The sequence below is a fragment of the Lactuca sativa genome, chromosome 5 (genome assembly GCF_002870075.4).
Source record: "Lactuca sativa cultivar Salinas chromosome 5, Lsat_Salinas_v11, whole genome shotgun sequence".
NCBI classification, from domain to species: Eukaryota; Viridiplantae; Streptophyta; class Magnoliopsida; order Asterales; family Asteraceae; genus Lactuca; species Lactuca sativa.
In genome coordinates this window covers 107180070-107203935 of record NC_056627.2, presented here as the reverse complement: position 1 = coordinate 107203935, position 23866 = coordinate 107180070, and the positions used below count along the sequence as shown (strand labels likewise).

The window sequence follows — 23866 nt, the reverse complement described above, 5'->3', positions numbered from 1 at the left end:
ACGTCTACTCAGCGAGCTGGCTCTCGAACTCGTCGAGTAGATCATTAATCCAAGTGGCACATCGTGACCCTACTCAACGAGTTGTAGCACTAACTCATCGAGTTGCTCAATAGTTTGCCAAATAAATATATAAACAATATACTTGAAGTACGAGTGTTACAGTCTCGCTGGAGAGAAAAAGGAAAATGAGATAGTTGAAAAGGGAAGATTGTATTTAGGAGTTGTCGGTTTCGACTAGGTTCCAATGATGTGTGGTAAGTAGAGAGGATTGAGAGTGTTTGACTTTGATACTATGTAAATATGATAAATTTCTTGATTAATAGATGTTTGTTTTTTCTGAGACAAAACGTCCGCAGTCTACGGATCACATCTATAGAGTCTGTAGTAAAGGAGGTAGACCAAACGTCTGCAGTCTGAAAAAAAAATTGTTTATCTTTTAACGTCTGTAGATTGCTACAATAAACTAAAATTTAAGTAAACTGTTTTTTTAAACTTAAAATAGTCTTTCAATAAATTTATGTTTTTTATGTAGTTAGCAAATGAGATCAAATTTTATGTATTGTTGTATAAAAAATGAAAATAAAATGATACGAATTAACAAATATATTTGATAAATACCAACAAGCTTTGGTAGCAAAGTTATATCTAAAGATTGTAATTAGGGATTAAAAATTTTAACACATAAAATTAATGAAAATAAACTTTGATATCAAAATGAAAATTTTAATTTTACTTTTATGCAATTAAATCAATTAAAACTAACCCTAAATACATTTCTAATGAAATAGATGATGATTCATTAATTTTTTTATATAAATTTTGGGATAAAAATATCATATAATTTTAGGATTGTTTTCATATCTATATAAACAGTTCCAACGATCATTATTGTACTTAAATCTTTATTTATGAATTTGTCACAAAGGTCATAGTTATGTTGTCGTACATTTTTTCTTGAACTATTGCATTTGTTTTTCAAATTATTTATATCGGATAAAGTTGGAATAAATCTATGTTGTAAAAAAACAAAAATACATATGTTTTTTTTAGGCTAGAAGATGTCTGAAGAAGTTAGAAGACCTAGTCCATATATGCATTAAAAAGAGGATGCACACATCTTTTTAGGTATGCATTCTTCTAAAAAAAAATAAACAAACAATCTACAAATGCTAATATCTATACGTGGTGGATGACACATAACATAGACAAAAGAGGCTAAAAAAATCTGATTTAAAAAAACAAAAACCACCATATAGAGGTTAAACATAATATAAAAAGAGATACATAAACCCTAAAGCTTTAAGCCTAAACCCAAAATGTAAGGTACTAACAAAGTTTTATTTATTTATTTATTTATTTATTTATTTATTTATTTATTATTATTATTATTATTATTATTATTATTATTATTATTATTATTATTATTATTTACATTTTGCCACCCAAATGTTTTCCGAACAACAATAACTAGCCATTTAGTTGATATGAAATGTGTTTATATACGCTCCAATATTAAGTAAAAAGATAGATTAACCATATCAAGGTATTACAATATTTCTCCTTCATAGATCTCGACTTATTTATCCACAAATTCCTCATGTCTACTAAAACTTGGTTTAAATATTTAACATAGCCATGCATAAAATAGAGTAATAAGCAACAAAAGAAACATAGTTGTATATTGTAACAAATGGCTAAATACAAAAAATAACAATGTAATTTCATTTATTTGTATATTGTAACAATCAAATATTTATTTCTTCCTATTAACACCATTCCATACTTAACTTCTTTTTTTTTTTAATTAAAAAACTGTATACTTTGAAAATATTACCTAATTATAACATTATACTTCAAAAATATTACCTCCCTTTTATCTCATCCTTAAGGACATGGTGTTATTTCCATTTTGTTTCTTTTATAAGGGCATCTCCAACCCAAAAGCAATATTACACCATTCATGGTGCCAAAAATGGTGCTAGGATTGGAGATGGTCATAGAACATTATACTCTAAAAACAACCAATTATAGTAACAAATTGCTTTTGTGTTTGGATGATGTTGCTACAATTGGATAGTGTTTTGAAAGTAAAATCTTGTAATAGAAAGACATAAAACATAAAACAATCAATGAAATTATGAAGTATTTCTTGCATTTAACCCTAGTAAATCCATGTAAGTGTTGCTATTGGAGTCTACATTCAAGAGGAGTTGGATACAATTCAAAGTTCAAATCAAATTTCATCTACAAATGTTAGAAAAAGTATCAAAACAGTAAGGGTGCTTATCATCTATAATATGATGTCATTACAAAAAAAATTATGTTTCTATTTTTTGAAATTCTTTATAAATATCTTCGGATAGTTGTTCTGCATTGTATTCGAGTCCAAAGGATCTAACAATTTCCATGTTTGGATTCATTAGGTACCTATAAATCATTATACACACAAGCATACAAATTAGAGCAATTTCCATGTTTGGATTCAATTTGGTATTTCGTGCATACATGATACAATACAACCCCATTTACGATTTGACAAAGTTATAAAATGGCTAAATTTTGGATAAAATTAAAAGTAGCAGCTTACATGTTGTGCGAAGATTCCACAAGATAATCATCACCATCTTCTTCGATCTTCTTAAAATACACTCTGTATTCATGTGCCATTTGTCTTATAGAACCAACTGGTCCAGTTAAACCTTTTATTCTCCCATCAAATTCTACACTTCATGGTCAATGATACAAGAATTATATGAGAAGTGATGGGATTTGGTAATTTGGTATGATTATTATATCTCTGATAAATGAGAAATAAACCTTTGAGATAGGCATGAAGTTGTGATGGTGTATCACGTTGTGGATCAATTGTAACGAATACAGGTCGAATATTAATATTCCGTTTTGATCCTTGTGAAAGATGAAATATAAACATGATAAAAAGTTAATGGTTATATAAAAAGGTGGGACATTGACTCATTATTGTGTAAAAGACGTAAATACCCTCCTTATCCTTATCATCGAAACTAGCCCAGAACAGACAGTCTATCTATCCCGTCCATGTAGCCTTAGGTTGCGTTTGTTAGACGAAACTAGACGAGTTTCTTGATGCGGATGAGGAGGGCATTTACGTCTTTTACACAGATATATCTTACACTTGAACACCTTGTACAATATTTTTCCACCGACTAGTGGTCCAGTTCAATACATGCCAAACACAGTACTAGGTGATCATGCTCTGTCTTATCCACCATAAGATATGGTACTTAGAAGAGGGAGATAGAGAAAGAAAGGAAGATATTAAAACCTAATGTATCAACAGCTTTGGCCAATTTGGAAAGTTCTGCGGGCCCCACGTCAGGAGATGAAGTATAACCAAAGTAAAGAAGTATCCACTCTCCCAGAAGGTCTTTTTCTGTAACTAATCTACCATCTGAATCAATTAAGCTGAAAGGGCCACCGATTACCGGACCCTTACCAGTACTACATCCCTCATTTGAACCCTGTCCTGATTCAGTCAACCAAGATTGTTAAATAAATATATTCAAAACCAAAAAAAAAAAAAAAAGATATCTTCATTTTCATTCATTAATAAATAGATAATAAATTTTCTACCTTTTAGAATAGCTCGCTTCTCATCATTCATATGCCAAAAAAGAAGAGCACCCCCGATTCCACCAAGAACAGAAGTTGGCTGCAATAAAGTTAATGATTAAGGGCAAAAGAGTTGTGTCTTAATCCAAAATGACAAACATTCATGTCAATTGCATACAGATGTTTCAAGGAAATCAGAGAACATACAATCAAATAAGATCGCCAAATTGGTGAAGTAGATTGTTCTTGTGTAAGTAATGGCCCACTCTTATATGACATGTTTGCTGATCTCATGTAGCTTGAAGAACGAAACTTCATTGGTGTGACACACCTACCCAAAAGTGAAACAAATTGATCCTTATTTTGATGCCCAAAAAGAGATAATGTACAATATTATCAATGAAAGTACAATCTTGTAATCGAAAGAGATGAATGTAAGGTTTTATAACACACAAATCAATGGAAGTAAGTTGCTATTTTGTTGCATTTAGCCCGAAACGACTCTGGGTGTAAGTATGGAAGTATTAGTTCCAATGTGAATAACCCTTTTCCCAAAACAAAATGTTCATAGTTCCACAACACAATCTAATTCAGATCATAAATTAACATCTAATGCAGCAATTGGTGCTTACGGTTTATTTAATTTCCACATTCATAGAAGTACGAATCTATTGACTTCGACACTGTGCGTAAAACTAAGAACAAAAAGCCCTGAGTTGACCTAAAAGTGCAGAATTCACTTGTTCACCATTTGACACTAAGTGATTAACGAAAAGAAACTGTGCATTGAAGTTGGAAGAACGGTAGCAGAAATTAAGAGAAAGTTGTAGATGAAAATGGATCACCTCGTGGAAGAAAATAGAGACTCTGCAAACTTCTTTCCATGGGAAAACAGCGAAACCCTGAGGACAGGCATGTATGAAACGAAAAATGGATTCGTGTAATCTGAACATGAAACAGATGAAGAACGATTATGCTAGAGTATCCGAAACTTCAAAACCCTTTAAACCGCGTTGATAAACCTCTGTGTAACTGTTTCTAGTTGCGGTGGATGGTTAGGCGTGCCGCTAATGTATAATTGATGTAGTTTTCTTCTTACCCAAGAATCCAACATCCGATTTTGTATTTCTTGATGTTAGGGTAAGTTTGGTGCAAGAAATGAAATGGAATTGATTCCATTTACAATTTGTAAATGGGATCTATTTGGATTTATGCTTTTTTTAAATAATAAAATAAAATAAAATAAATAGACAAATTTTGTTTTAGATGTTCAATAATTTTGTTTATATCAACAAATGGAAAAGAATGATATAATAGTCTTTAAACTAGATTATAACCTGCGTTAAACGCGGTGAACGTATTATATATATATATATATATATATATATATATATATATATATATATATATATATATATATATATATATATTAAATCCAGGATTCTCCAAAAACAAATCGTCAATGCGAGTGTGTGCACACTCAAGTCGGTGCCTTCCTGCGATCCTGAGAAGTACCTTAAATACATAACACATAACACAGTAAGCACGAAGCTTAGTGAGTTCCCCAAAATAACAAACACATCACATTAGCCACTCGAGGCTAACTCAATACGACCCTCTGGTCAGTGTGTTCCAATGGAGACCCTCCGGTCCCACAATTCGGGTGGACCCTCCGGCCCTAACTCAGTAAGTTTATAACAATATGCATAAACCACGAAGACAAAATGCAGAGTACCATAATACACAGATAAGCACATAAGACATCTCAGTTACACAAGGATACCACTCATGATAAGTATAGTGAGAAGACTCACCTCCTAAGCTAGCAAGTAAAAGTATCATACTTCGGAATCTCGAACTAGCCTCCGCCTAACATACAGGATAATTATCTCTAATTAATACTCTACTCATACTCAATACACGAAAGGTTGTTCTCTCTTTCTCTCTAACTCTTGGAATGGGTAAAAGACCATTTTACCCCTCCATGGTCTCCATTACTCATGCTGACCAAACCCTAAAGTCAACAGAAGTCAAACTCGAGTCAATAGTCCATGTTTGACCTGACTCGCGGAGTGCACTCATGTGACTCGTCGAGTCCACTTGTTCCTCATAAGTCTCGTGAAGGTCCAGCTCGTCGAGTTAACCCCTAACTCGCCGAGCTATGGCATGGCCAGCTCATCGGGACAAACCCTAACTGACACGCAGAGTCGGATGGACTCGACGAGTCTATTTAGACCTATGTCAAATACAGACGATTTCAAGGAAGAAAACCCTCTCACACTCTATATCTAAGCTCTCACGGCTCACTTATCACGTAAAGCCACGAGCTTTACATTCATGCATGACACTTAGGGCTTGAAATGCCAAGAACATGCTCATTAAGGGTTTTCACTCAAGGATCTATTATGGCTGAATAAAGCAGAGACCTTTGGGCTCTAGGGACCTCACAAAGTGCAGATCTGATGTCCAAACCTCTATATGTACTTAATACACTCAAAGTCCCAAAATAAGATAGAAAAGAAGCCCTAAACTCCAATAATATGAGATCTACCCAAACCAATGAGAAAGGTACAAACTTTATACCTTTTACTGAAGCTCTTGGATGAATAGCAACAGATCTAACAGTGTCCTCTCGTTCCTTGCTTGAAATCCTTCTCTTCTCTTCCAAAAATGCACCAAGATACTCAATATAAGCTCACACACTCTCTCTATTAGCTCAAAGGGAAATTAGGGTTTCTCTCAGTGAAGGCAAGCAGCTGATGAGCCATAGATGAGGCTATAAGTGCCCTTGTATAGGCACCAAACCCGGGGATTTAGGGTTTCTCTTCACAACGTTTACTCAGCGAGTTGGCTCTCGGACTCGTCGAGTAGATCATTGATCCACGTGGCACATCGTGACTCTACTCAACGAGTTATTATTGAAATGTAAAAAAGAAACACTAAAATCGATAAATATCTATAAACGTTGCAGGACCTCTTTATAGACAACGTTTTTTGTTTTATTAGTTGAATGATCTTCCTCGTCACATATAAGTACCTTCAAACCTTTTTTATTGTTACACGAGAAAAAACTACATATAACTGACCATGGGTGAAGACAAGTCTATACAAGTATAATCCAACATTTGATAATGACTGTCCTTGACTTTTGTTAATGGTCATAGTGAAACAAACTGCTATTCAGAATTGCCTACGTTGAAAACATAATGGAATTTTTTTATCGGATGGGGTCAACTTCATGCGAGGTATATAAGTAGTCTCGTTGAAAGATCTACTAGATATGATTCATGCTTCAATGACGTGTCTTCCAAGCCTTACGATTTGTAATCTAGTACCATTGCATAGTCCTCTGGTTTGGTCGATATTACGAAGCAACATGACTGGAACACATTTTTTTAGTATAAGTTTATGGTTGGGAATTCCGGAGGCCTTAAAAGCATTCAGCACATCTAGAGAGTATACTGATTCCTCAAAGAATCTTCTGCCTCGATCATAAGGAATCTGAACTCAGATATGTTTTCCCTTCATCTTTCATCAATTCTAACATGTAGTCGTTGATAGCATCAACTTCTTCATTAGTAAGGACCAAAATAGCTTTATCTTGAAAATACAATGGATCATCAAGATGGTTCTGAAAGGATGAATAAATGCAGGATACAATTGAATGAATATGGTCACCCATAGAGGGAACGATCGCATCTTCTGGAAATTCAACTTCAACTTCACCGTCATTAGGACCATCGATAGTATCTTCACCAATTTTAAGAATCCAATCAACAAATGATTTTGTCTCTTCGAAATCATTGTTTGGACAACCGACCTGAAGCCTCATGTTTACAGTCAAACGTAAAACTATACATTCATGCCATAATCTTGATGAATGCAATGATACCTGCACAATATCTGAATGATTTCGTCTTTGTATTACTGGAAGAATTTGTCGAAAGTCGCCTCCAAATACAATGGTCTTTCCTCCAAATGGTTTATCATTGTCTAATGGAAGGATAATATCTCTAAGTGTCCTATCAACTACTTTGAAACAATGATGATGCATCATCGGGGCTTCGTCCCAAATTATAAGGCTCGCTTTGTTCAACAAGGCAGCTACATCGTTACCTGGCGTAATAGAACAAAACAAATTCTCATTCAAGTTAATTGGTATATGAAATCTTGAATGCGCTGTCCTACCACCAGAAAGCAAGAGTGCTGCAATTCCGCTTGAAGCAACATTAATAACTACTTCACCTTTAGATCTAATAGCAGCAGACCATGTCTTCCAAACAAATGTTTTTCATTTTCCTCCATAACCATAGTGGAAAAATACACCACCTTTATTTGTTGTTAGCTGCATTCATAATTATATCATAAACATTTTTTTCTCGACATTTAATTTTGAATGCAGTTGTTGATGTTCAGATTCAAGACTAGACAGATCATAATTAAGCTCATCTTGAATTAACATATTGCAAGAATCTTGAATATATTTGTGATCAGGTAATGGCATATTGGGTATTTGCTTAAGACTCAGTCCACAACTCAATAAAGATTTCTCAATGTACGACAACGTTAAGTGGTAAATTGCTTCCGGTTTTAGCTCAAGCCTTAAAACATTAAAAAGTAATGAAATAATTTATTTATAATATCAATTAAAGTGGGAATGTTTTTTTGTGTAAATGTACCTTTCACGTTTATTTCTTGTTCACGAACATGAACGACATCATCAGAAAGACAATTATATGTCTTTTTAAAAACATGATGAGGCCGGGATAGACTATCTGATGTAATCAACATAACGAATAGAGACCTATAGAAAGAAGCGGTGACCCAATGATTTGTTTCTTGTATAGAAGATATGTACCCACTATCATCGTCTAATAGACCAATAGCGTAACAAACATCTTTGTAAGAGTCATAAATGGCCCTGTTAACTGTTCTAATATCTTCATAGCAAATAGGACCCTTTACTTTGTTGAGAAAAATGCACAAGTAATAAACATCACCAGACTTAGGAGACACATGATTAATTCTGCCAAGTGACTTTATCTTTGTTTTACTTTTTGTCCATACTTTATCTGATTTATTCCAAACATATTACATTCCATCCAGGCCAAAAATTGAGAAGCAACAATAGTTGGTTTAGAAACAACATTAGTAACACGTTGGGATGGTTTAAACACAATAGGTTGTTTGTCTTGTAGGTGAAACGACAACCTTTCAACAGGTGGTGTTCTATAATGAATGTCATACCTAAAAAGTCTCCAACATGCCTCACAAGTAGAAATATAACGACAATTGTAATACTCAACAATTTCATCACGATCGTTATTTTCTTTATGTTGTTTTTTGTTATTTTTGGTGTCATAAAAAGACGCGGTGATACTGTCTAGACCTTTGTTAATATACTTAAAAAGGTACTTTATCGATCCAAGCTGATTACACCACTCAAGATTCATATGGGCTTGGTATAGCTTCAAAAGTATCTTATTATATGGAACAACATATCTGAAAAAAGAAACAAAATGTCATAAAGAAAATTAAGAGCATTTAACATATCTTGTAAAAGATAACGTTTATAAAGAAATAAATGTTTATATAAATAAAAATTTAATTTTTATACCTATTGTCCAAAGAAACTCCGTTTTCACGACATTGTTTCCGTTGTTGTGTCTTCGGTAAACTGGATAGCCATCATCGTCAATATACGTATCATTTGTAAAGTCTTTTGGAAATCCTTTAGATCATTTGCGATTTTTCATACATGGCATAAATGGAAAATCATTGCCGCAAGGTCCAGGTATCATGTTGTCAGAAACAATTTGATACAAATCTGGTTCAAGTTCCTTGTCTGGCAATTTAGCAAATATAACACAATCTATGTCTTTGGGATTTGGAAGTTTAGACTTTTTTTTTCTAAAAATAGGCATATGTGACAATGTGGAAGACCCATTTTTTGACACTTGATCGTATATATAACTGTATGATGCAAATATGTTACTTGGTTAACGCATGATATTATAAAATCAAAATAAAATAAAATGAATAATAAGATTTTAGATTTATACCTCCATCGACTTCACCCAAAAAATTTTCTTCCCTGAGTCTAGTGATTAGTGAATCAAGTTTTATTTTGAATATTCTTGTCAAAACATCGGGCCTATCTTCGGGTTTAAGATTTTCAGATTCAACGAATCTAATTACCTCTGGCCATTTAGGATTACATGTAATGGTTAAAAAAAGATCAGGATAACCAAACAACTTAACCAAAGTCATTGCGTCTAAGTAATTATGTTGCATATAATGGTTGCCACCCGTAAAAGAAGACAGAATAATAATGCAGTTTCCCATCGCAGAAGCATCTTCAGTTCCTTCTTGAGCAGCCTCGGCCAAGTCTCCATAAGGTGCGACACGTAATGCTGGTTGGTTAAACCAAATATAATTCAACCGGTCATTTTCAACCATTGTATACGAATCAACCAAAAACTGTTGTAAGAACTTTCTGGAACATAATATCAATGATATTTCATTAGTTCTCTGTTGCATATGATAAGCAAAAAACTCTCGTGTTGTAAGTGTTATTTGTCCTTTGGAGTTTGGTTCTTCAACACAACGATGTAATATATCCAATCGAAATCCATCTTCGGCATAAGGGAACAATAAAGGATATTGAAGTGAAAGATATTGTGGATGCAACTCATTAATACGTACCGGGTCAAGTACATACAAAATATAGTTATGGACTTAGACACTAATCCAACAGTCTCCCACTTGGATAAGTCTAATAACTATAAATCCAAGTACAACTTCAGGATCCGATTAGCAATCGTAGCTCTCAAAAAACGTTGTCGAACTCTGATCTTATCAATAATCTGTCCTTTAGATAAGGGATCGTATAGTCCTCCGTTTTAGATATCGTGCGGACAATTACATGGAGCATAGTCATACTTATTATCCTGCAGTTTGTTTCTCGATCTCTGATTTTTCTGAAATAGAACTTAATTAAACACATCAATTCAGTCCTGACCAGGCCCGACACATAATTCAAACCAAATCATCGAGGGGCCCAGATATCGCTTTTACCCTCTTAGGATAAAAGAAACAGATAAACTTCGACTTATATGTATTTACTATTCACTCATCAAATCATACATAACAATGCATTTTATAACATCAAGTTACTGATGCGTTTACGCATTATCAATGCACAACCAACTTGCAAACAATAAACCATATATCTAGGTTAAAAGAATATATGATATTATCGTCTTGCGATCACTCTTGATAAATTCCATGAAGTGATACCAGCAAGCGTGGGTTTAATCCAATGCTCAAATCTTATTTCATAAGCACTCATAAACGTTGCTACGAAATTTTACTATGTCTAATACACTTTATACAGTCTACAAACCAATTCATGACAGTCTTCTTTCATACCTTCTTTCAAAGTATGAGCGACTGTGGACTGTTCGAATAATCTTATTATTCAGGAAGTCAAAACATGCAAAGTGAAACAATAGGGAAATAATTAACACAAGATAGTAACTTTACTTATAAATAATACTCCTTTATTTAATCATCAAATGCTAATTACAATTTATCTAATACACATTTCGAAACTATCTAATCTAAACTAATATCGTCCTTCAGCCCAATGTTCCTAGCGTGCTGCAAGTGCTTAACCCTACTCAATGCCTTTCTAAGGGGATCTGCTGGGTTATCCTCTGACGATACCCTCTTCACTACGAGGAGTCCCTCTTCCACCTATTGTATAATAAAGTGATATTTCATGTCGATATATCGGGATCTACCATGATCCCTCGGTTCCTTGGTCAAGGCAACCGCTCCTTCATTATCACATAAAATCTTCATAAGCTCCTTTATGGATGACACAACTCCAAGGTCTCCGGTGAAGTTCTTCAACCATATCGCCTCTTTTGATGCTTCTCTCGCCGTTATGTACTCTGATTCGCACATTGAGTCAGCTACGGTCTCCTGCTTGGAACTTTTCCATGTCACTGCTCCTCCATTCAGGGTAAAGATCCAGCCCGATTGAGAACGGTAGTTGTCCCGATTGATCTGAAAACTGGCGTCACTATACCCTTGCACCCTTAAGTCATCACTCCCACTGAGGACTAGAAACCATTCCTTGGTCCTCCGAAGGTACTTAAGAATATTCTTGACAGCGGTCCAATGTGCTCTGCCAGGGTTCCCTTGGTATTTGCTGACCATGCTCAAAGCAAAGGCCACATTGGGGCGAGCACAAGTCATAGCGTACATGATCGAGCCTACTGCGGAAGCATAAGGTACTTGGCTCATTTCTGCTATCTTGACTTCGGTACTTGGGCTTTGAGTCTTACTCAACTTGGCATTGCTTTGGATCAGTAACTCCCCTTTTCTTGGAATTCTCCATAATAAAACGTTTTAGTACCTTGTCCAAGTAAGTGTTCTGACTAAGTCCTCTTAGTCTTTTACTCCTGTTTCTCACTATCATTATTCCCTAAATATAGGCAGCCTCTCCAAGGTACTTCATAGCAAAACACATCCCAAGCCAGGACTTAACTTCCTGTACGGTCGGGATGTCATTTCCTATGAGTATTATGTCATCGACATACAATATGAGGAAGCTAACTATACTCCCATTAGCTTTGACATATACACATGACTCATCCTCACTTCGTAGGAAGCCAAACTCTTTGACTTTATCATCAAAGCAAAGATTCCATCTGCGAATGCTTGTTTCAATCCATAAATGGACTTCTCAAGCTTACACACTCTATTAGGATGCTTCGCATCGACAAAACCCTCTGGCTAACTCATGTAAACATCCTCAGTCAACTTCCCATTAAGGAAAGAGGTTTTGACATCCATCTGCCATATTTCATAATCGTGAAATGTAGCTATGGCTAGAATTGAAGGGTTTTGAGAATTCTAACACTCCTAAGGTGTACATTCAACCCTAGAAACCTTGGATCTATGTTTTACTAAGATACATGCACATTTGATTTTCCAAGTTTCTTAGCCTAACTAGCATGGAAAGGGGGACTTTGATACATAATAGCTAGTAGAAGAACATACCTTTTGTTGTTTGGATTCCTTAAGAACCTTGTGAGCCTAGCACCTCAAGTGTGATGCCTCAAATGTCTCACACAACACCACAACACTTGGAATAACCTTGAGAGAAGTTCACTAACACTCAAAATCGGATAGCTCTCATGTTCTTCACTTAGTTGTGCCAATTTTTCTAGTCATGGGGTCCTTTTATAGTTGTGTCACAAGTAGGGTTACAACATGTAAACCCTAATTGACATGGCTTTCCATATTCCATGATCCATGAGTTTGTAACCTCCATGGACTATCCATGGAGCACCTTATGGGTTTTAGCCCAATTCATATAAACCATGGATCATTAGCCACCTATACAAGATTAGATGATTTACACAATCAACCCCATATATTTAATTAGTCTCTTTTTGATCACTTAATTAATTCCAAATTAATTCTTTGATCAATACTAATTAAATAATATTATTAATATATTAGAACTTATAATATATTAATAGATCTTAAGTGTCATTTCTCTCATTTAGTCTATCCAAGTGTTGCAATGCCATGCAACCCAAATGGACCATGCTAACCAAGTCAAGTACATTCTAGGAATAGTTATGAACTTAGACACCTAATCCAATAGTCTCTCACTTGGATAATTCTAACAACTATAACTGCAAGAATGACTTCAGGAACCGATCAACAATCATAGCTCTTTCAAGGTCTCGCGGAACTGAGATGACTATGATACGCCGTTTAAGATAAGTGATCATATAATCCTCTGTTCTAGATATCAGTCGGACAAATACATGGAACAATGTCTTACTTATTGTCCAGCAGTTTGTTTCCCGATTTCCGATTTGTTTGACATAGAACTTAACCGAACACATCAATTTAGTTCTGACCGGGCCCGGTACATAGGTCACAACAAAATCATCGAGGGGCCCAGATATCGCTTCTAATCCAAGAAGGAACAGATAAACTTCGACTCATATGCTTGTTCTACTACTTGTTGAATCATACACAAAGGCACGTTTTATAACATCGAGTTACCAATGCGTTTTCGTACAATCAATGTGTAACCAACTCATAGTCAACAACTCATATCTCTAGGTTTGAAGACTTATATGATATTACCGTCTCACGATCACTCAAGATAAATTCCAAGAAGTGATACAAGTGAGTGTGGGTTGAATCCAATACTCAGAACTTATGAGCACTCATGAGTGTTGTAGCAACTCTTGTTATGTCCAACATCTTAGACATCTACAAGCCAAATCATGACAGTATTAATTCATATCTACTTCCAACATATGACCGACTGTGGGGAATTTGAATAATATGATATACGATAACATAATTATTCTAGAAGTCAAAACATGCAAAATGAAATGATAGTAAACGATTGAAAGAAGATATCATCACTTATACTTATAAATAAACAACAACTTTTATTTATCATCAAATGTCAATTACACTTTACACATTTCAAAGCTATCTAATTACTAAAACTAATATCATCCTTTAGCCCTATGCGCCTCACATGCTGGAGATGCTTAACCCTACCCAGTACCTTCGTGAGGGGATCTATTGGGTTCTTATCCGATGATACCCTCTTTGCCACGAGGAGTCGTTCTTCTATTCGATGTCTGATGAAATGGTATTTTCTGTCGATGTGTCTGGATCTTCCGTGATCCCTTGGTCCCTTGGCTAAGGCAACAACACTTTCACTATCATAGAAAATTTCCATAGGCTTCTTTATAGCTAGTACAACTCCAAGGTCTACAATGAATTTTTTTAGCCATATAGCCTCCTTTGCAGCCTTGCTTGCTGCTATATACTCTGATTTGCAAGTTGAATCAGCTACTGTCTCCTGCTTAAAACTTTTCCAAGCAATTACTCCACCGTTTAAGGCACTACTAGAAAAACAGCCTTTAATGACGCGCAAACAATGACGCGCAGTGATTTACGATTCGCAAAAACATGCGTCCTAAAATAAATTCCATCTCTTATAAAATTTGAAAGATAGAGGACGCGTATTTGTGCGTGCCCTGAAATTAGTGTTAGAAAAGAAAAAAAAAAGAAATACGGAGGATGCCTATTGTAAAATGTGTGTCATGTAAGGATGTTGCTTTATATTTTTTTTAATGAAACACACGTTTTGAGTGGGAAATGAAATCCCCAAAAATTAAAAACCCCCCTATGTGAAAAATTAAAACCCCCTCCGCTTCTAATCAGCAAGAAAGAAACCTAGGTCTTCGTCTTCCTTTCTCTCTCTCTCTAACCTAAAACCCAACCTGTGGTTTCACAGAGATCTCCCAAGGCTTTGCATATCTCACTTAAATCGTAATAACGATCAATCATTATCTTCACCTATTGACTCGATAGCCATCGTCCAATGTCAGCTTTGCGTCCTCAGCCCATCACCGTATGAGCCACCACCTCAGTCGGCTGCTTCTTCACCCTCCGCTGAATGCTCTCTTTTTCACATCTCATCGGTTTCCAAAAAATCCTTCACCAACACCGATGACTTTCCCTTCTCCGCTGCTCTTTGGACATACTATCGCTTCCTCTTTAACTCTAAACAGTTCGCATGTTGCCCACCACCATCCTCTCCTACCTCTAACATCGCCTACCTATGCTAATATTACTGTACTCAAATCCTAGTGACGGAAGGAAACTCTCTATCACAGCAACAAAAAGTCGGAGACTGGAATGGGAGAAAGAGAAATAGAAATCGGGAAATCGACTTATACAGTAACTGGGGAAGAATCGATGATGCATGCAACATGTTTGATAAAATGCCTCATCCGCCATGGTCTTAATCTACAAGTCTCTCTCTCTCTCTCTCTCTCTCATGTAACAGGCACCCACCACCCTTTGTCTTCTCTCTGGTTCACCACACTTCTCCTTCCTGTGTTTGTTAGATTCGTCATTTGATTGGCGAGTTTTCTGTAAGAAATGACCTTTCCGTTTCATATTTTATGGATACCTCGATCTTTCGTGATGATTATGAATGTAGTCATAGAGTACTCGCTTCACTATCATTTTCAATCATTTTAGGGCATGGAGAGGTAATTTTTCTAGTCGGGGAGGGTTTCAATTATATATCTACTATATCTATTTCTATCTTTTTTACAGAGGATCGTTATGATTTAGGTTTCATTTTAGCGGTTTGTAGATGTTATCACTTGTTGTTGGATAAAAAATAACTGATGGTGCTGATGAGGTACTTATTGTCTCTTTGTTTCTCTTTAATTTGAGGCAAATTATGACTCACAACCATGCTGTTTCTCCTGGAAAGTATGTGAATAAGTGGATAACCATCGCAACCCCTTTCCAAGGTATGACCCATTACTATTAACTGTTGTTTTGCATAAATGATGTTAAAGAGTATTTTTATGCGTGGTTAAGAAACCCAAGAAGAGATTATCCCTGAAACCAAGTATGTGTGTTTTTTTCATCTGTCTTATATTTACATCTTTTAATTTTTTCACATGAGGGAGTAGTAAATACTAAATACTTTTGAGCAAGCTAGTGTTTAGGTATATCATATGTGTATTAGGTGCACCAGGATGCATCAATGATTCTCTGTTAACTAGATTACAGTTTGTGGAGGGATTTGAAAGCTATTTCTTTGTGTCAAGGTGGCCATTCATGTCCCAATAGCCATCATAAAGGTAAGCTTGTATCTATATAGATTATATAAAAAAAATTTATAACCATATTGATTACATGTTTTTGTGTCAAGGTGGCCATTCATGTGAATACCACAGGCTATCTCAGGAATGGATGTCATCTGTCAAGCCAAGTCTGGAATGGGGAAAACTGATGTTTTTGTTCTCTCTACTCTACAGTAAATCGATCCTGTAGCAAGTCAAGTTGCTGCACTTGTCCTTTGCCACACCAGAGAACTAGCTTATCATGTCAGATTTTCATTTGTAACCCTCCAACAATTTGAAAATGTTAATTTTCACCCATGTCTTACTCTTTGTGTCTTGGGTGAGATTTGTTGCAAAGAACTAGCTTATCAGGTCAGACTTTTATTTGAATTAGCTTTCTCATTTTTATAAATTATACAAGATTGTATCTCATGCAAAATATTTATAATGTCTCTGTTTTTTATTGCTGAACAAAGGAAGGATACCCTTCAATATGATGTCCCTGTTCAGATAATTGAGATTTGTGTCAAGGTGGCCATTCATGTGCATAAGGGTAAAGAAGAAGGTGATGTGATGATTAACTGATTACTAAAACTTTTAACATTCTTTTAACAGAAGTGCTAATACATTTTGGGTGCTATTTGGTGAATCTTTGTTAGGCATGTGCTATATCAACTGATGAAAATTATGTTAATTTATATCTCCATCATTATACAGGTAAGATTGGTGAAAAATAGGGACAACAATGAAATCAAGGGTTTTGTATTAATTTGTAGCATTCAAGCATCCATGGAATCCATTCACGACTCTCTTGCTGAGGCGTTGGTTGAATTGATAGAGGAGGTAGAGTTTCCTTTTTCTTTTCATTATGTTATACATTTTGGATGATAAATGTCTATATTACCCTTTGATCTCATATGCTTTTTTTGGTGCAGTGTGAAAAATTATGGTCAAAAGTGTATGTTGTCTGGCCTAAAAGCAGAACTAGAAGCATTAAGACAAAGGCACTCTGATGTACTGTAGTTGATGGGTGAAAGAGATGAGGAGGTAAAATTACCTTTTCACCCTTGATTGATTAAGGGTAGTTTTGGTGTTTTCATATAACTAGTACCATCTTGGTAGTTATATCTTATTTTGTTTGTTTACTTATTTTATTATCACTAGTTTGTTTTATCTTAGTAACAAACGGAATATCTGATTGGTTTCATGGTAATTTTGCTTGTATGTTTCTGGGAGAGCTTTGTGCTAATATTGTGGACCTGAAGGAGATGTATAGAGAACAAGTACACATGCTTGTAAATAAGGTAAAAGAATATATATTTTATAAATTTAGTAAAATGAAATTGATAAAAAAAGTATACTTTATAAAAATCAATAGCTACATAATAGTTTGGTGGCTAAATTCAAAAAAAATGAGTATACATTGTTTTTTTCCTGTAGGTAACCTTTCCAAAATGAGGTAAACCAAATAAAATAATGTTTTTTTAACCATCATAAAACATATAAGTGTTCGATCACTACAGAAAATACCTAAGTGGCTAAAACAATAAAAAATGAAGAATCTCTATTCTATTTATGTTATTAAATGTTTGTATCTGCAGATTGCTGCTTCAGGGTAGTTTCTTACAAATGAATTTCAATCAATGGTACATGGTGTAGTATATGGTGGGTAATACATTATAACATTAAGATTTTTTTTATATTTATTTCGGTATTCTTAATGCATATATGTATAAATACCTGAAAGATTTGATACACCAAATTATTAACCAGAAAACATAACAAAATTGGATAAAAATATCTCACAATATGACACTCACATTTTTTTCTGATCATTCTTGTGATACGAACTTTCAGAATGATTTGTAGTTGAATACAACTTTTCTATAACATTTCTAAAGTCCTATAGAAAAGAAATCAATTTGTGTATCTTAATGCACCATATAAGTAGCAATTATTACATGGTGATTGGAGACAAAATCGACACGTGTGGATTTCTATAAAAAAATGTTAAAAACTAATCATTTTTTGTTTTAAAAATTCATATTTACGGACCTTCTGTCACCTTATCAGTCCAACTGGTGGTATTTTCCTTGAAACAGGAACGACATCATTTTGTCCTCAATTCCCATTTTCCCCCTGCTCCTCTACTAATGATGCAAGAACAGTTCTAGAGTGTTATCAGTCAACTTTTTCAATGTGAGTTGCTGCATCTTTAGACTTACTTACAGTTCTAACTTCTGACTTCACTTATATACCTCTATGTGGTGTTTATAGAGAATTATCCATATGCTCACACAAATTTTTGTAGCTGATTACACATTAATTTAATTATGCAGGTTTTGAAGTTTTTGATGGAAAAGAATAGTGTTACTGCTCTTCATAGAAAAGTATGTTGGTATTTTAGGAAATTTGGCTAATAATTTAGTTAATTATATAAAAAATGTTGAAATGTTACATTTGTCTACTATTGGAATGATTATTTGTATGACATTAACTTTTGTGCAATGTATTGTATTTTTTATATATTGCATTTTATTTTCTATTATGAGACATGATATGCAAATTTAATTTGAAATTTAGTAAATCTATAGATAAATTTTTAAAAAAAAAAATTAAAATTACGATACGCAAAAATGTGTGTCGTCTTCATTTATGACATGACCTTTCTTGACAGGGGATTCCTTGATACGCAATGTGTGTCATAAACACGCGCGTCGTAAGGTTACGACACGCAAAAAGGTGTGTCGTCTTCCTTTATGACAGGGCCTTCCTTGATAAGCATTGCGTGTCATAACCGCGCGTCGTCAATGCGTGTCATAAATTCACATCGTAAATGCGCGTCGTCTATAGACGACGCGCAAAAGCACGTCGTCTCTCTTTATGACAGGGCCTTTCTTGACGCGCATTTGCGTGTCGTCTGAGCGTTTTACGACGCACAATGAGCATCGTAAAAGGCTGTATTTCTAGTAGTGAGGTAAAGACCCAGCCAGACTGCAAGTGGAAATTATCCCTATTAGTCTGGAAGCTAGCATCACTATACTCTACTACTCTCAAGTCATTACTCCCACCGAGGGTAAGGACCCAGTCCTTAGTCCTCCGAAGGTACTTGAGAGTGTTCATTACCGCAGTCCAGTGAGCCTTGCCAGGGTTCCCCTGATATATGCTGACCATGCTCAATGCAAGGGCCATATCAGGACGAGTACAAGTCATAGCATACATGATCGAGCCTACAACAGAAGCATACGGAACTCGACTCATCTCATCCATCTCAGCCTCTATACTCGGGCTCTGAGTCTTACTCAGTCTAGGGTTACTCTGGACCAGTAACACTCCTTTCTTGGAACTCTGCATGCTGAATCTATTCAGTACCTTATCCAAGTAGGTACTCTGATTAAGTCCAATTAGTCTCTTACTCCTGTCTCTCAAAATCCTTATCCCTAGGATATAGACAGCTTCTCCAAGGTCCTTCATAGCGAAACACTTCCCAAGCCACGATTTCACACCCTGCAAAGTTGGGATGTCATTTCCTATGAGTAGTATGTCATCCACATACAATACCAAAAAGCTAACTATACTCCCACTAGCCTTGACATATACACAAGGTTCATCTTTGCTCCTCGAAAAGCCAAACTCTTTGACTTTCTCATTGAAACAAAGATTCCATCTGCGAGGTGCTTGTTTCAACCCATAAATGGATTTCTCAAGCTTACACACTCTATTAGGGTACTCTGTAGTGACAAAACCCTCTGGCTGACTCATGTAAACATCCTCAGCCAACTTTCCATTAAGGAAAGCAGTTTTGACATCCATTTGCCATATTTCATAATCATGAAATGCGGAAATGGCTAACATAACCCTAATAGACTTAATTTTTGCTACTAGTGAAAAGGTTTCATCATAATCAACTCCCGGAGTTTGAGAAAAGCCCTTCGCAACCAGACGCGCCTTATAAGTGTGTACATTACCATCCATGTCGGTCTTCATCTTAAAGATCCATTTGCACCCAACTGTATTACGACCTGGTACATTGTCAACCACGTTCCAAACTTGATTGTTATACATGGACTTTATCTCGTTGTCTATAGCCTCTTTCCATTTAGCAGCCTTAGGGCCTGCCATGGCTTCCGTGTAGCTGTTAGGTTCATCCAGACTTACTAGTGTATTATCATTGATAAGTGTATACCTTATGTAGTAATATGGAAACCATAGTAATGCTCAGGTGCATTCCCAACTCTTGTGGAACGCCTCAGAGGTACAGACTCATCAGTCGAATCAATAGGAGTTTCTTCCTCGGGTTGATTGCTAGGGTTTGTGGTTCCTTCACCACTTGAATCTTGAATTTCTTCAAGGTCAATTTGCCTCCCACTATTTCCTTGGCTTAAGAACTCTCTCTCGCGAAAGACTCCCCTCCTTGCTACAAAGACCACATGATCACTGGGTCTGTAGAAAAGGTAACCAAAGGATTTATGTGGGTAGCTGATGAAAATACACCTCTCACTTTAAGGTTTGAGCTTATTGTGAGTCTTGCGTCTCACAAAAACCTCGCAACCCCAAATCTTGATGTGATCTTGATTGGGAACTTTTCCAGTCCACATCTCGTGAGGTGTTTTGGCAACCTTCTTTGTAGGGACTAGATTAAGAATATGGGTGTCAGTCTCTAAGGCATACCCCAAAATGCGATTGGTAGCGAAGCTCGACTCATCATGGAACGAACCATGTCCAACAAGGTTCGATTATGCCTCTCAGCCACACCATTAAGTTGTGGTGTCCTGGGAGGTGTCAATTGTGAGACAATCCCACATTCCTTAACATAGTCAAGGAACTCTATACTAAGATACTCACCGCCTCGATTGGATCAGAGCATCTTAATGTTCCTGCCCAATTGATTCTCCACTTCCTACTTAAATTCTTTGAACTTTTCAAAGGTTTTTGACTTATGCTTGATTAAGTAAACATATCCATATCTACTATAATCATCAGTAAAAGTCACATAGAAGCGGTTAGCATCTCTTGTGGCGGTTCTGAAGGGTCTACACACATCCGTGTGTACCAGATCCAACAAACCTTCACCCATAGCACAAGAACCAGTGAAGGGTGATTTTGTCATTTTTCCAAGTGATCAAGATTCACAGCTATCATCTGAATTTAGGTTAAATGACTCCAAGACTCCATCCTTTTGGAGTTGGCCTATGCGTTTCTTGCTTATATGTACAAGACGATAATGCCATAATGATTCTTTATCCAAGCTATCGAAAGAATCAATACACAACACAATATTTCCTAGGTTATCTACAACCGACACAGTTTCATATACACCATCACAAGGTAATGCTTTAAAATAAAGAACATTATTAAAGAAAGCATTAATACCACCACATTCAATATCAAATGAAAATGTAAACCCTTGTTATACAAACCATGAAAGGAAATAATATTTATTGCCATTTCAGATGAGTAACAACATTTATTCAAATCTAATGTTAATCCACTAAGAACCAAATAATAAACTCCAATCTTGGGGACAGGTGAAGCTTTCCTATTCCCCATGATTAAGTTTATCTTCCCATGCTCCACATTCTCACTTCTTCTTAGTCCCTGCAAATCAGAACATATGTGAATACCACAACCTATATCAAGGACCCAAGAGTTAGAATAGGGTGAGTTATTAGACAATATAATGTAAATACCTACATGGTTGTGTTTCACTTTCCCATCCTTAACATCTTGCAGGTACTTTGGGCAGTTTCGCTTCCAGTGCGACTTTTCATGACAATAGAAGCATTCAGCCTCTTTAGGTTTGGCAGAAGGAGTGACAGAACCTTTCTTGGTTCCACTTGAAGAGGAGCCATCAAGGGACTTTCCCGTGGTACCCTTCGAAGGGCTCTTCCTGTTCTTTCCTTTGCCTTGCCTGATTGCCAAGACAGGGGCCGCGGTAGGAGTAGGAGTGGTAACAACCGATTTACCCTTGAGACCACTTTCAGCGGTGTTCAAGAGTCCTTGAAGTTTTCTGAGTGTAACTACCTCCTTGTTCATGTGGTATGTCATTCGGAATTGATCAAAACAAGAAGGTAAGGAGTGCAAAATGATGTCAATTACCAACTCCATGGGGAAGTTCACATTTAGCTTCAGTAACCGATCCACATATCTTTGCATTTTATGTAAGTGGATGGTGATGTGTTCACCATCCTTCATCCGGGTTGTTATCATGGAGTAGATGATGTCATACCTCTCTTGACGAGCACTTTGATGGTAGCGGTCCATCAAATCCTGGTGCATCTGAAAATGGTAATAGTCCTCATAGGACTTCTGGAGCTCGGCTATCATCGTGGCCAACATCATACATGCCACCTTCGTGGCATCTCTCTCATGAGTCCGAAATTCAGCGATCTCCTCAGGAGTAGAAAACAACTCATCAAGTTCCTTCAGCTCCTTGTCGAGGACATATTCATTGTTCTCGTAATGAGTGACCATCCTGATGTTCCGGATCCAATCCATAAAGTTGGAATCATCGAAGATGACTCTCCCACAAAGGTTCATGAGAAATAAGGAGCCGGTAGGGTTTGAGGCAGAAGCAACATTGTTAGAAGACATCTGAAAGAGAAGAAAGACAAGTTTAGATTAGATATAAAGATAGTCCTTAATAAGACATCCAAATGTAATATTAAGGCTAGGACCCAACATAATATTTTATAACTTACAAGAGGGATTCCGTAATCCAAGCTATATAATATTTGAAGGTAAGTGAATGACGATTCAACAATTTCCAACATGAAAAACAAAATATATTATTAGGTTTTAATTGGTTTTGAAACTCCTAGATTCTTCAAGATTCATTGAACTTTTCAACGGCATGTTTCAATCTTGAGTGTGCCCTTCAAGTTTTGTGACTGGGATGCCGAGGATCACAAAACAAGGTGTGAAGTAACCATGCAAATTACTTGGTACCCTTAATGTTTATCACTTAATCGATGTGCCGGTTAACCACACACGCTCCACCGACCTATGATAAACCTTAAGCCACCCTTTGCCTACCTTGTTAAGTCCAGGTTAGTGTGCCGGTTAACCACACACGCTCCACTACAGAAATAAGCAAAGTGCAAAGTGTAATTTCATGGGTTAGCACTTTATTCACATTTTCCTAAAGTAACTAAGATTGGGAATTTATAAAAACATTTAACTACTTTACATTCATCATACTTTTAATGAGGATTTAAAGTCATTGTCCTACCCGTTTGGCTAACAACCCTCCACCAGTCTAGGAAGCGGTGAGTGGGAGTGGACATCCATTAAGCTGCCATTATATAGGCAACAACCTTATACCCCCCTTATAGACCGACTTTGTGACAACCCAAAAATTTCCGTTAGTTTTAACGTCGAAATTAATTATGTCAAAAATTAGTCAAATTTATTCCGAAAATATTTTGACCGGATTTAAACCCGTTAGAATATTTTAAATAATATTCGTCAAGCGAACCAAAATTAAGGTTGTATAATTTTAAAATTTGCCGTGATTAATAATAGTTGTGAAAAAGCCCCGTTTAACGTCAGTATCGGGTAGATTTCCATTG

At 35.9% G+C, this 23866-nt stretch overlaps 2 protein-coding genes across 2 annotated transcripts; both read right to left on the bottom strand.

The window, feature by feature from the left end:
* Positions 1-2130: 2130 nt before the first annotated feature.
* Positions 2131-4750, bottom strand: LOC111885034 (protein SCO1 homolog 2, mitochondrial). The gene is made up of 7 exons (XM_023881327.3): positions 4437-4750; positions 3799-3922; positions 3613-3691; positions 3305-3505; positions 2818-2907; positions 2588-2720; positions 2131-2427 (listed from the first exon to the last, which is right to left on the bottom strand). Exons 1-7 carry the CDS (start codon positions 4505-4507, stop codon positions 2319-2321), a joined length of 807 nt encoding a protein of 268 aa, XP_023737095.1. The 5' UTR covers positions 4508-4750; the 3' UTR covers positions 2131-2318.
* Positions 4751-7081: 2331 nt separating this feature from the next.
* LOC111885033 (uncharacterized) lies at positions 7082-10050 on the bottom strand. The gene is made up of 6 exons (XM_023881326.1): positions 9654-10050; positions 9415-9547; positions 9209-9268; positions 8646-9093; positions 8271-8550; positions 7082-7707 (listed from the first exon to the last, which is right to left on the bottom strand). The coding sequence occupies exons 1-6, from the start codon at positions 10048-10050 to the stop codon at positions 7082-7084; spliced, it is 1944 nt and encodes a 647-aa protein (XP_023737094.1).
* Between the last annotated feature and the right edge of the window lie 13816 nt (positions 10051-23866).

Bases quoted from the DNA above. Each gene is read 5' to 3' on its own strand.
- LOC111885034 (XM_023881327.3), bottom strand. From the start codon at position 4,507: ATGCCTGTCCTCAGGGTTTCGCTGTTTTCCCATGGAAAGAAGTTTGCA. The intron at 3,923-4,436 runs GTGATCCATTTT...ACTTTTGGGTAG, and splicing joins TCTCTATTTTCTTCCACGAG to GTGTGTCACACCAATGAAGT. The intron at 2,908-3,304 runs GTTTTAATATCT...ATCTTTCACAAG, and splicing joins CAAAGCTGTTGATACATTAG to GATCAAAACGGAATATTAAT.
- LOC111885033 (XM_023881326.1), bottom strand. From the start codon at position 10,050: ATGGTTGAAAATGACCGGTTGAATTATATTTGGTTTAACCAACCAGCA. The intron at 9,269-9,414 runs GTATCAAATTGT...ATGGCTATCCAG, and splicing joins AAGGAACTTGAACCAGATTT to TTTACCGAAGACACAACAAC. The intron at 8,551-8,645 runs GTAAAACAAAGA...AACAAAGTAAAG, and splicing joins AGATAAAGTATGGACAAAAA to GGTCCTATTTGCTATGAAGA.